The sequence below is a fragment of the Myotis lucifugus genome, unplaced genomic scaffold (assembly GCF_000147115.1).
Source record: "Myotis lucifugus unplaced genomic scaffold, Myoluc2.0 scaffold_25, whole genome shotgun sequence".
NCBI classification, from domain to species: Eukaryota; Metazoa; Chordata; class Mammalia; order Chiroptera; family Vespertilionidae; genus Myotis; species Myotis lucifugus.
In genome coordinates this window covers 5,027,555-5,041,320 of record NW_005871073.1, presented here as the reverse complement: position 1 = coordinate 5,041,320, position 13,766 = coordinate 5,027,555, and the positions used below count along the sequence as shown (strand labels likewise).

The window sequence follows — 13,766 nt, the reverse complement described above, 5'->3', positions numbered from 1 at the left end:
CTTCATGGGACTCTTCTCTGTGTTTACTACACCCCAGCCACTGTTATTAATTACTTAAAGGCACACCGCATTCTCAACTCTTTCGTTCCTCTTTGCTTTTTTCAATTTCCCTCATAGAATGTATTTCTCCCCTCATTCTTGATCTGCTAATGTATTATAATTGATCAGGTACTAGTTTAAAAGCTAAATCTTGAGAGGTACTTCCCAAATCTTCATTCAAATCTAGCCCCATCTTGCCACTCCTAACAGTCTAAATTTGTGACTTAATAGCACTTACCACAGTTTGTAGATTTATAAGTATTTGTATGATTGTTTACTACCTTCTTCTTAGTAAGTTTATGAGAACAAAGGACAATGTCTATTTCGTTCATTAATATGTACCAGCCCTCACCACTATACTAGACACTCAATTAGACCCTTTAGAAATGCAAATAAAGAGTTCCATATATTTGTATTATTATCAATGGTGGATAACACAATCAATGTGTGATTATTTTCATTTCATAAAACCCTAATACCTTTTGATAAACATGTTTAAACCTCTTTTCTCTTACAATTGGAAAAATATGAGTTTATGGAATAGGAATTAGTTTCCTACTTGTCCAGCAGCACCTGGTTTTACAAATATGTAAACATTTTCCCTTTAGTACAGAAAAAAAAATGGGGTCACCTATAGGGAATGTTCCATTTCAGAATGGGATCACTTATAGGAAATGCTCCATTTCTATTCTTTACCGTATGATGTAGAATAGCATGTCCAAAATGTATCTGCACTTCTGAGAAACCATAGCAGTACGAGCAACTATTTTTCAAATATATTTTATTAAAAACAGGAATTTAAGAAACTTTATTTGATGACTATTATAAATTACTCCTGGGAAAATGATGCATTAGAGAATAATTTTTATCATTTAAAGTTGTTTTATGTTATAACTCTTCCTTTGTTGAGATAAGTTCAGTATAAACATCTTATAAAAGTTATTTGAAGCTTTCAAACCAATAATGTGTTGAGTATATTATTTATACTAACAAAATTCTAACATTTTTATTATTTAAAAAATTTATATATTTATAAACTAAATACAACCATTGTTTCCAAATTTATTTAAAGCAGCGATAGGTATAGAAACCTAGAAAATATGATACATCTCTTTTTCATAAGTAGTAAAGATTATTTATAAAATTAAATTGTCATTTCAATTACTTATTTGTGTATACAATAAGATGAAACTGTCAACTAAATCTATTAAATTTACTTTATCTTCTCACTGCAATTGCTAAAGTTTTTTTTCTTTATATGAAAGCATTAGTGTAATTAGAATTAATTAATCATATAATTAGAAGTAATAAACATTTGGAAGCAGGAAAAAGGGATTAGACCTCATTTCTCTAAGATTTTGCTCTCAAGGACTTCTCCGTGGAGAAGTGACAACATAAAATTATCTGAGCCATAAAACTGCTTTCTATAACAATAATTATTAAATTTTATTTTGAGAAATAATATAAAATGTCCTAAAATATGGAATAGAATCTTTCCATAACTATGAGCTCTTGAATACTCGTTTAAGAATTAGCTGAAAATTAAAATATTACACTTTGCTATTGTTATTACAAAATGGCTTTTGAAAACCTGTTTGGATTAATAAAATATATTTAATAAAGGATTAATATACAAATTATTTCTATAATATTTAATATTTAAAAATTATTAATATGCTCTTATTAATATAGATATTCATTTAAAATATCTCTCTCAATTAGTCCTCTGATACTTAAATATGACTTACAGGTTTCCAAAAATATAGGAATGCTAAATGTTTATCAACAAAAAGTATATATACCTTCAAACAAACATTTCATTGATTAACATTTTAAAGTTTCTGAAGTTAAAATCAAATCTCAACTTAAATATTAAAAGAGATAGCTAGATGAACTATATAAAAGAAAGTACATTCAAACATTTTCTAGCAAAAGAAAGTGTTTTGTTGAGTTTTCTAATTTCCTTTCAATTTCTATTTTAATTTAAAGGGTTGACAGAATTATCACTAACATGTCTCCTTAAAGAAACAAAACACGATTTAATGAACAAATATTTGATTTCTCAAGTTTTCATAAAGTTTTTCAAACCAAAATTTATCTGAATATGTATATTAATCATACTATTGGCAGTGGATAATACTCATCAATCTATAGATGTGATAATTAAATCTGAAGTTTCTTGAAAAGGTTACTTAGTCCAATTTGGTAAATTGTACTAATTACCATGTGTACTAACAATTTTCAGTGATAATGTAAACACCAACCACAGATTTTTTTTGCTAAGTGCACCAGAGTGTTTGTACTTTGTAATGCATATAAAAATGCCATGATTTTCTGGTTTCTGATCTTTGAAATCTTTACTATTTGTTTATTTCCTTTATATGCATATAATTTACCATGAAAATTATCTCCTTTGAAATTAATTTATTTTCTCAGGTTAATCTCTTGGCTTTTGGATTTATCATATACAAAGTTTTTCGTCATACTGCAGGGTTGAAACCAGAAGTCAGTTGCTATGAGAACATAAGGTAAATGTTCCATTAAGTCTACTTTGTGTGTGTGTGTGTGTGTGTGTGTGTGTGTGTGTGTGTGTGTGATTAAAAGCTTTAGTAACTTAAGGTAAACTTAAGGTACAAATAACTTTTGAAAGGACAAATTTTGAATGATTTTTCATGCTTTCTTCCTCTATACTTAAAGTACTTTTTGTTAAGTAGAATTTAGTATGTTTAATAAGCCTACAATTACCACTTATCAAATGGTAAGTAAAACAATCTTTATAAGCATACTTCTCTTTGAAAGAAAAGACAATGACCATTTTAAGAAAAAGTGGGCCTTAGTGATTTTTTTTTTTGCAAAACACTTCTCAAAGCTTCGTACCTGAGTTTCTTCCTTGTGTTTCCTAGTTTACATGTGGCCATGGTTTTTCCTTTAACCCCTCTCTTTAACATTGATTTATTAAGACTGTGAAAAAAGTTTGTTTAGGGAAAACTTTAGTGTATCATAGGGAACATTAGACATAACTAATGTTTGGGTTGCTTGGAAACACTACTGTAGTTTCATTACCTTGCACAAGATTTATAGTTAGAATTTAGCAAATGTTTGATTGATTACTTTCTTTTACTACTCACCATTCATAGTTTCACATAGCGTGCTGGTTTTAATTTTCTGAAGTACACTGCTAAAACATCTTCTGCATAAAGAATGCTTAGACTAAAAAGAAATAAAAAAAATAATCATTAGTTGCCTCATTCTTAAGGCAGTGAACAGGATTGAATAGTGTTTTACCAAAAGTCATAGGATAAAGGCTGAAAATAAGTAAGAGTGAGTATGGGCATGCATTATCTTTTAATTTTTAAGAAATTAGTATTTTGACATGAATTTATTTGGAGGTAACGGTATTAGAAAAGCTATAAAATAAAATCTAATTTTATACTTTGCTAAACCAGAAAGGAAAGTTTTCTTTGATGTCAGGTATACAGTGGGGCCTTGACTTACGAGTGTCCCGACTAACGAGTTTTTTGAGATACCAGCTGTCTCTCGGCCGATTTTTTGCATTGAGTTGATAGAGTAATTTGAGTTAACGAGCTCCTTAACGAGCTCGGTCTTGGAACGAATTAAACTCGTAAGTCAAGGCCCCACTGTATGTGCTGACCACAGTTTGTATGGTATACTTTTTAAGATTTCTTAAAGAAAATATTCCCTAACAGACATATGTGTTACCTTCAGGAATTACTGCAACATTCGATGTGAAATCAAAGCACACACACTGCAGTACACCAGATAAAAATATTTTTAAGATTAAGACAATTCCCTGAGAAATGGTGTATTTTAATAACGCTACCTTGATTTCGGAAGCCCATCCTTGCCGCAGTGCAGTAGCATGCTCGAAAGGCTGTCCCATGTAACTGTGCAGAGCTTGTCAGAGTTTGTCAAATTGTTATTGGTTTTTGCAAGATGTCTCACTTATACCACAAACTAGTTTCCCACATAATTTGAGGAATCAGGGATACGAGTACGTGTAACTTTCTTAACTGGAACATTTCAAACGCGTTCTAGGTCTTGTGCCAGAGGAGCCCTTGCTCTCCTGTTCCTTCTTGGCACCACCTGGATCTTTGGGGTCCTTCATGTTGTACACGCATCAGTGGTGACAGCTTACCTCTTCACCATCAGCAATGCCTTCCAAGGAATGTTCATTTTCTTATTCCTGTGTGTTTTATCTAGAAAGGTAAGCGGTTTGTTATATTGGCCAACTCTATGACATATTCATATAGCATCAGTTACCAAATTGATAAAAACCCTTATTTTCAATAAAGGCATGACTTGTGCCTTTATTGCCTAAATGCAGTACATTTTAGTATAAAAAAAATCAGAACACCTACCTGTTCTCAGAAAAATATGCTTTTTGTAAACTTGCTACTAGGAATATAAATATAGCTTATATTCCTTTGAGCACAAGGCATTACTAATTTAGAAAACATAACAATAAAATGTGATTTGAAAATAATTTGATGTGATTGTTGAAATTATATTTAATATTTCTCTCTTCCCTTTTGCTTTTCTTTAGATCCAGGAAGAATATTATAGGTTGTTCAAAAACGTCCCTTGTTGTTTTGGATGTTTAAGGTAAACAGAGGGAACTATGGATAATTATTGCTACACAAAAATAAAAAAGCCAAGCTGTGGATGGCCAATGCATGAAAATGACTCAAGCAAATTATCCAATTAATTACTAGATAATCAAATATTTTAAGTCAGTTTTTCTGTTTACAGTGTAGGAACTGAATATAATAGGTGAAATTATGTACTATGTAGCTACAGTATGCTTCCCTACATGATTTAGTTATGTCAAAAATAATATTACAGATATTTGGAAAGTAATTGGTTTCTCAGGAGTGATATCACTGCGCCCAAGGATAGATTTTCTTTCTAACACAAGAAATATATGAATGTCCTGAAGGAAACCACTGGCTTGATATTTTATGACTCATGTTGACTTTAAAACTAGTCCCCTATCACCTTGGTAATGAGCTCTGTTACAGAAAGTGGAACATAAGAGAATAAAGGAGCAGAATATAAAATAGTAGAAAGGGAATGACTGTCATAACAATGGAATGTATTTTGAATGAACTTGGGTGGTTTTTTTTTGTAAACTAGATGAGAAATTATAAAGATAAAATAAAGAATTGAATAAACACATCTTACCACTTCGTGAATTGTTCTGAACATAAATTTCTACAAAAATAACTTGCACCTAAAAAATAAAATAAAAATAACTTGCACCTGTATTTGTAATATTCACTTTCTTTTCCAATATTTCTAAAAACTGCACAGCTTCACAAAAGAAAAAACACACACATTTCTGTTCTGTTTTTACGTTAACATTAGAATGAAGCATATGCTATTGCTATACTTGCTTCACAGATTGTAACTTCAGATGCATAATCAGTAATGCACAAATGTGTCAAAATACAGTATTGTTCATGCCTGTAAATGTTGTTCATGCCTGTAAATAAAGCTGAAGCTTTCTATTCTATGACCTTCAGTGTAGTGGAAAATATTGTATCTCATTAGACTGGTATAGTTGAGTTCCTTATTTGTTTAATTTCAAAAATATTATAGTTTACATTGCAATATTCCCTTTTAACTTACTGTTTTTAAAAGGGCATTGTAAATATGGAAGTATTCATAAAGTGAATTGCTTTTTTTTTCTGTTCAGAAAAGTACACACTTCAAAGTGTTATTTATGACAAAGAAATCACTCAGAACTTCAGAAATTTTCACAGTGGATCTATTTTCTGACAGTTTTCCACTATCTATTAAAGCATATCTGTTTAAATGTACTGCTGCTATCTATCCTCAAATCGTCTCATTAAAATGAAGAAGCACTGACTAAGATTTCAAATATGTCACTGTTCTGCGCCTACCTGTAAAAGTATGCCAATACGCTAAACGCTGTGATTTTAATTTCTCCAGCTGTTGAAATGCAGTCTGTCAGATCTTTCTCTAACAAATAAAATGTTATCTAAATGAATCCTGCTACTGCTTTGCTAAGTCCTTTTCTCAGGAGAGATGAGCTACCTGCCAATATGGCTTATACATTTTTAGACAATCCGTGATCATAACTTTTTATTATGTTTTTTATCTCTTACTATTATTGTCATTGTCATTATAGGACAATGTTTGGGGACTGTCATATGGAAAAGTAATTTGTTCAATCCATGGGGTGGTAGGCAGAATGAGGACCCTCCAAAATGTCCACACCCTAAGTCATAGCTTATGACTATTTTAGGTTGCATGGAGAGAAGAATTTAGGTTGATAATCAGCCGACCTTCACATTGGAAGAGCATCATGGATTTTCTGGTTGGCCCAATGTAATCACAAAATTCCTTATATAAGTAAAAGAGGAGGCGTACAGGGAGCTTGTCAGAATATGAAACCTATATTCTTTCGCATGAGATTTCAGGCCTTCTCATATCACCCTACCTCCCTGGTTTTCACTTTTGCCCTATCAACGTTTCTTTAGTCATACCAAACTGTTTATTTTCCCCCAAACGTGTTATCTGTTACCTAATCCCCTATTTCTGGAATTTTCTCATTGTTACCATCATTACTCTGACAAACATCTACTTATCCCTAATGTATCTTTCTCAATGAAACCTTCCTTGATTCACACAAAGAATTAATACTTCCACCTTTGTGTCACTGCTGTCTAGTAGATATCTATTTTACCATTTATCACATTGTATTGCAATTATTTAGCCTTTGGACATTCATTGTACCAAATTTTGTTCTGCCTTAAAGGCAGGTTCCTTCTCTTTGTTGCTTCCTGAGTCAATATTACTGCCTTCTGCTGTCTTGTGACCACACAATTGATGTGATAAGAGGGTCCGGACCCTCTGAACTAGTCTGCATTTTGCTCTTTCCCTTTAGGTTTTCCATACTGGAGTCCATGGGGTGACCTGGGTTTCTCAGGTAAAGCCCTCCGTGCTTGTCTTACTGTCACACAGTGAGGCGGAAAGAGATGACCCAGCAAGGTCAAACTGATGAAGTGGAGCAGGCAGGAGAATGAAGCTGCCTTGAGTTCATACTAAAGCTTAACTCAATTTTCCGGGAAAGAACTTTGGGGATTTGAAAGGAGCTTGCCAAACTACTAATAGAGTAGTACTTCATTGCCCATTTGGCTTTTTATTTTATTTTATTATGGTTTAAAGTATTATACATGTCTCCTTCTTTCCCAATTGACTCCCCTCTTCCCAGCCACTACCACCCCAGAGGGCAAGTTCCCACCACCCCAGTGTCTGTGTCCATTGGTTATGCTGATATGCATGCATACAAGTCCTTTGGTTGATCTCTAACCTCCCCTCCTCCCCTGCCTTCTCTCTAAGGTTGAATGGTCTGTTCAGTGCTACCTTGTCTCTGGATCTATTTTTGTTCATTAGTTTTTGTTGATCATTATATCTCATATATGAGTGAGATTATATGATATTTATCTTTCTCTGACTGGCTTATTTCACTTAACCTAATGCTCTCCAGTTCCATCCATCCTGCAGCAAGTGGTAAAAATTCCTTTTTTATAGCAGCGTAGCATTCCATTGTGTAGATGTACCACAGTTTTTTAACCCACTCATCTGCTGATGGACACTTAGGCTGTTTCCAAATCTTAGCTGTTGTAAGGGATTACAATACCAGATATCAAGCTATATTACAAAGCCATGGTTCTCAAAACTGCCTGGTACTGGCATAAGAACCGACATATAGACCAAGGAACAGAATAGAGAACCCAGAAATAGACCCACTCCATTATGCTCAATTAATATTTGACAAAGGAGGCAAGAGCATACAATGGAATCAAGACAGTCTTTAATAAATGGTGCTGGGAAATTTGGTCAGATACATGCAAAAGAAAAAAAAAGAAACTAGATCACCAACTTACACCATACACAAAAATAAACTCAAAATGACTAAAGGACTTGAATGTAAGATGGGAAACCATAAAAATCATACAAGACTCCATAGGCAGCAAAATAGCAGACATATGTCGTAGCAATATCTTTACCAACACAGCTCCTAGGGCAATGGAAACTAAGGGGAAAATAAACAAATGGGACTACATCAAAATAAAAAGCTTCTGCATAGCTAAAGAAACCAACAAAACAACAAGAAAGTCCACTGCATGGGAGAACATATTTGCCAGTGCTATTTCAGATAAAGGTTTAATCTCCAAAATTTACAGAAAATTCATACAACTTAACAAAAGGAAATAAACAAGCCAATAAAAAATGGGCAAAGGACCTAAGTAGACACTTTTCGAAAGAGGACGTACAGAAGGCCAAGAGACATGAAAACATGCTCAAAGTCAGTAATCATTTGAGAGATGCAAATCAAAACAACAATGAGGTACCATCTCACACCTGTCAGAATGGTTATCAACAAATTAACAAATGACAAGTGCTGGCAAGGATATGGAGAAAAAAGAACCCTCATGCACTGCTGGTGGGAATGCAGACTGGTGCAGCCACTATGGAAGACAGTATGGAGTTTCCTCAAAAAGCTAAAAAATGGAACTCCCATTTGACCCAGTAATCCCACTTCTAGGACGATATCCCAAGAAACCAGAAACACCAATCAGAAAGGACATATGCATCCATTTGGCTTTTATTCCTCATGTACCACTTCCTCATTTGATAGTGAGTGTGGTAAATATTAGGATTTGATACTCAATCTATAAAATATATCACACATTCACTAATAAATATGCATTTATAGGCTCTTCATAAACAAATGGGGATGATAGAAGGGTTATAGGATCTCAAGAGATTAAATCAAAGAACTCAATACATTAAGTTTGGCCTGAAACAATGAGACAAATAGATACCAAAGAGTATAAAATAAATTCCCTGACTGTGTTTCCCCCCACACACACAAATCTGTTGGTTGATTAACTACACTTTGAATAGGAAAATATATTTACACACAATATAATATTTAGAAAAAGCATAAGAAAGTTTATAAACACGATCTTCATGCTATACATAACCAAGAAACTATATATACTAAGTTGATGATATCATTTAAGTCCCTTTTAATTCAATGCTATACCCCTAAACTTAATGACTGCATTCTTTTTCCTTTTATTGATTTCAGAGAGAGGAAGGGAACCGAGAGATAGAAACATCAAGGCTGAGATTCATCCATAGGCTGCCTCTTGCACAACCCTTACTGGGGACTGAGCCTACAGCAATCCAGGCATGTTCTCTGACCTGGAATTGAACCCTGACCTCCTGATTGATAGGTTGACACTCAACCATTGATTCACACCGGTCAGGCACAACTCTGCAGTCTTACTTTTTTGTGAAGTCAATCTAACTTACTGTACCCATTTTCAATGCCTTATAAAATAAGGTATTTTTTGTGTATCAATATTATTCTCTAATTTCTCTAACATGAGACCTTTGAGAGAAAAATGAATTATGGATTAAGTATGGATCCAGAAAGAGTACCCATTATTCAGATTTTCTTCTATCTAGCATGTCTTCCCTCATGGAAATTCTACCCATTATTCAAGACATCTTGCTATAAAACCTCTCTGATCAATTTGATTTTTATTAATGTCCCCAGTCACTATAACTATAGCACTTATAGATTGTACATAATAATAGAACTTAATTTGAGTCATTGTGAAGTCATCATGCAGTGTTCAAACTTAAAAGTTTTAGGCTTTAGATTACAAATATGAGAAAAATAACAGGGATCACACTTAAAAAAAAGTTTTCTCCTTAGAAGGTGATACAGATTTCAATTGTTAAATTGCATGACCTCATTTTATTCTCAGAGTAGCATATGCAATTCTATCCTCACTTTTCAGTGTGAAAAGTGCTCAATGTCCCACAGCTAGAAAATCATTCAGACTGGCAGCCCCAGCTCTTTCTGCTCCCCCAGGCGACTAGAAACTTGCTGACTCAGATAGGAAGTGACTGGATTCATACCCAGGCTTTTTGCCTCTAATTCCAGGGTATGTCCCACTGTTCCATGCTATTGGACAATATTAGGGCAATATTCCTGTTTACAATGACATGCTTTTTTGACAGGTCTCTTCTATGTGCATATGCGATTTGAAATAAGGCAATTTCATTTTTTTAGGTGAAATTTTTCTTCTTTTCTCTTTGCTTGGCCCCGCTTTCCCTGCACATTTATTTCTACCCCTCAATTTCCACCCGCATCCTCAACCAGGCAATTCATTTTAGCTACCTGGTACATATTCTTTCATATTTTTCTTTGTGTTTATATCATCATATTCAAATCATTAATGTGAAATCACGTTATAAAAACATGGTACCTGTTTTCCTCACTTAGCTCACAGGTATAGCTAATTCATTCTTTTTAATGACTGAATAATAGACCATATTGAGGATGGATCATAAATTGAGCAGCTGTATGCAACCTTAATTAATTCAATAATACCTTAGAAAACTACTATATTTTTCAGAAGTAATGTTCGTCATGCAATGTGGCTTGGTTTTGTTGTTGAAAAGAACAAACGCCAATACATTTTTTTCCTACAATAAATGGGGACCCTTGTTGATAAGCTAAAACACCATAACCCTTTTATTGATATCGATTTGCTTGCTACTTCTGGTAAGTATTCAGTGAAAACCATATCAGAGATTTGAGGTCCAAAAAGCTCCTTGAGAATTTTCACTTAAGTGAAAATGATTTTAATTATTTACCCTAGATTGAAGGCTTGAGCAAGCGTTAAGTTTGGTAGGCAGTCTGCAAGTACAGAACATTTTATTTGGTAATTCATTCAGATGTTATACATCATAGGTTTGTATGTAGTTATCATTCACATAAAATGAAAGGGTTAGTTTAGCTGCAATGGCTTTCTTCCCATGCCAACGTAACATGATTCTGATTCTGCCCCCCACTTTGAGGCATTGTAAATAATAACATCTACAAAGTATATTACAATTTATACACTAAAAAATAAGGGAAAAAATAATAGGTTTCTTTCAAAATTGCCCTTAAGAAATGTGGTTTTATTTCCTATTGGGCTGCAATTTGCAATATATCAGTATCCAAGGGCCAGGCTGCTCAACCTGAAAATGTGATTTTCTTCCTTTTCCTTAATGTATCAGAAGTGGATCTAAAAGGACCTCCAATATGCAGGGAGTCAGTTTAGCTCTGGAAGCTTTAGATGATAAGAACAGAGCCTTAAAAAGGACTCCCTGTTATTTCTGCCCGCTGTGAAGAAAGAACCATGCGCTGCCATCACTGTAAATAGTGTTCAAATTCCCCTAAAATTCCCCTGGTTTTCTGTGCATCTTGGCTCCTGTGAGGTCATTTATTCTGTCACTTCAGCCCACAAGCAATCATGATAACTACATCTTTCACTCAATCTAATGCAGGAGGCTTTTCTGCAAGACCTTCAGTGACCAAGTGAGGAAAATAATTATTCAAAACAACATTGCTTCTTGTTTCTCAAGTGTTGTTGCGGACTTCTCTGCAGAACCACCTAAATGCTCCCCAATTTCATCTTCCCACTCAGATCAATTTCTCAGACTCCCCTAAGGAACGTGTAAATAAACAGCTACCTCTCACGTGTTAGACCTATACTTTCAGAGAGGGAGTGGGTGCTGTGAACACTTGCACAGACTCTGCAGTCAGATTGCCTGGGCTAGAATTCCATTTCTACCTCCTGAGGTCCATGATCTCAGGCCACTTATGGCCCTGTGCCTCAGTTTCTCATCTAGGAAATGCCGATAATGACAGTACCTACCGCATAATGTTGTTATGCAAATTAAATCATCTAATAGGTCAGTGATGGCGAACCTATGACACACGTGTCAGAGGTGACACTCGAACTCATTTTTTTGGTTGATTTTTCTTTGTTAAATGGCATTTAAATATATAAAATAAATACCAAAAATATAAATCTTTGTTTTACTATGGTTGCAAAGATCAAAAAATTTCTATATGTGACACGGCACCAGAGTTAAGTTAGGGTTTTTCAAAATGCTGACATGCCGAGCTCAAAAGGTCTGCCATCACTGTAATAGATGGAAGACAATCACTACAATGCTTAGCACATAGAAATTGACATTGAAGTATTAGCTATTATTATTATAACCTGGGTGAGCAACTATTGACTGTGCAACTACTAGGTGCCAGCTACTGTTCTAAGCATGTGGTAGAATTCACTAGTAAACACCAAACTAATAAAAAATAGACATAAATTTGTGGTACGGAGGGAGGATTTCCACACCATTGATTATCAGCAGGTGATTCCTGAAACAAGCAAGGAACAGTAAAAAAAGCAAAACTATTTTCTACCACTTCCTAATCTACCTTCCCAACCTCTACCCTGCCCCATCCTAAACTTCTAATTCAAATCACTCTTTCATCCATTGTGAAGCTGGTAGGATGTCAGAGAGAATTTTAAATGTTCAACATTACTGACATGTCCTTCGGAGAGGGGGTGCCCCCAGGACCCACACTGTTTGGTACATGTAAAATATCTGTTCCTGCAGGGATAATGTTCTACAACATGATTAAAATTGCTTTCCTGTACAAAGGTGCATCGATATATTTTTATTTAAATATAAATACTATTAGCATTTACATGAATTTGAAAAACATAATCTCCTCTTTAAACAGTGTATATAAGCAAAGTTAATCTGGAATTCTCAGTTTTCCATATATTCTCATAAATGAGAGAGAAATGTATACTGGCATTATTCGGGTACTTCATAGTCTCTGTTCAGGACACTTTTCAGTCATATAATTTGCTCTTGCTTAATGTCAAACATGGAAACCATGCTCCTTTATAACATAGTCTTGATCTTTTTAAAAGCAAAAGCACATGATCTATTTTGATACTTAGAAAAAATAATACAGGAATCTTTAGTAGAAAAAAAATATCCTATATAATAAAAGCCTAATATACTAAGTGTCTCCTTGTCTGGTCGGCCATTCAACCAATCAAAGCGTAATATGCTCATGATATGCTAAGGCCGCTCAAGAGCTCTCTATGACATGCACTGACCACCAGGGGCCAGACAGTCAACTGGTAGGTTAGCTTGCTGCTGAGGTCTGGCTGATAGGGACTGAGCAAGATGGGCCAGACATGCCCTGGAGCCCTCCCACGGTCCCTTCCCGGCTGGCCAACCTCCCGTGTCCCTCCCTGGCCTCAATCGTGCACAGGTCAGTCCCTCGGCCTGGCCTGAGCCTCTCGCAATCTGGGGCCTTTAGGGGGATGTTGGAGAGCCAGTTTGGGCCCAATCCCAGGCCAAGGCCAAGGGACCCCACTGGTGCACGAATTTGTGCCCTGGGTCTCTAGTTCTTTGATAAATGTCTGTTACTCAAATGTAGACTGCATGTGAGTTTTGTTTTATCTATTATTTCTGCTACTTAAATGTTCAGCATTATTTCCTGAACAATACGATGAATATTTTGTAAGTATATAAAGGTAATTTCTAGTTTCCATATTTAGTAAGTTAGAAATTGCAAATTTCTGAGGCAAATGAACTAGAATTTCTATTAGTTGTTAATTTAGGAATTTAGATATTTTGTTATATATGTTACCCTTCTTTGCATACCTCATCATTCTGATAAAGAATGCTTCAGAGTGTAGAAATATAGTTCTTTATTCTTCTCTCTGCTAAAATATATAAGACATGTTTAGGATTGTGTGATTTTTTTTGCCCCAAGTAGATTGTATACATAGCTG

At 34.6% G+C, this 13,766-nt stretch overlaps 1 protein-coding gene across 3 annotated transcripts in view; it reads left to right on the top strand.

Moving 5' to 3' along the window:
• Positions 1 to 5,572, top strand: part of ADGRL4 (adhesion G protein-coupled receptor L4) — a 95,175-nt gene extending 89,603 nt beyond the window's left edge. For all 3 annotated transcript variants that reach the window (XM_023751765.1, XM_014453562.2, XM_023751766.1), the window contains 3 exons: positions 2,476 to 2,567; positions 4,096 to 4,264; positions 4,604 to 5,572. In XM_023751765.1, coding sequence (XP_023607533.1) covers positions 2,476 to 2,567; positions 4,096 to 4,264; positions 4,604 to 4,666 — 324 coding nt within the window. In that variant the 3' untranslated portion in view covers positions 4,667 to 5,572. The remainder of the gene's footprint in view (positions 1 to 2,475; positions 2,568 to 4,095; positions 4,265 to 4,603) is intronic.
• Positions 5,573 to 13,766: the final 8,194 nt, after the last annotated feature.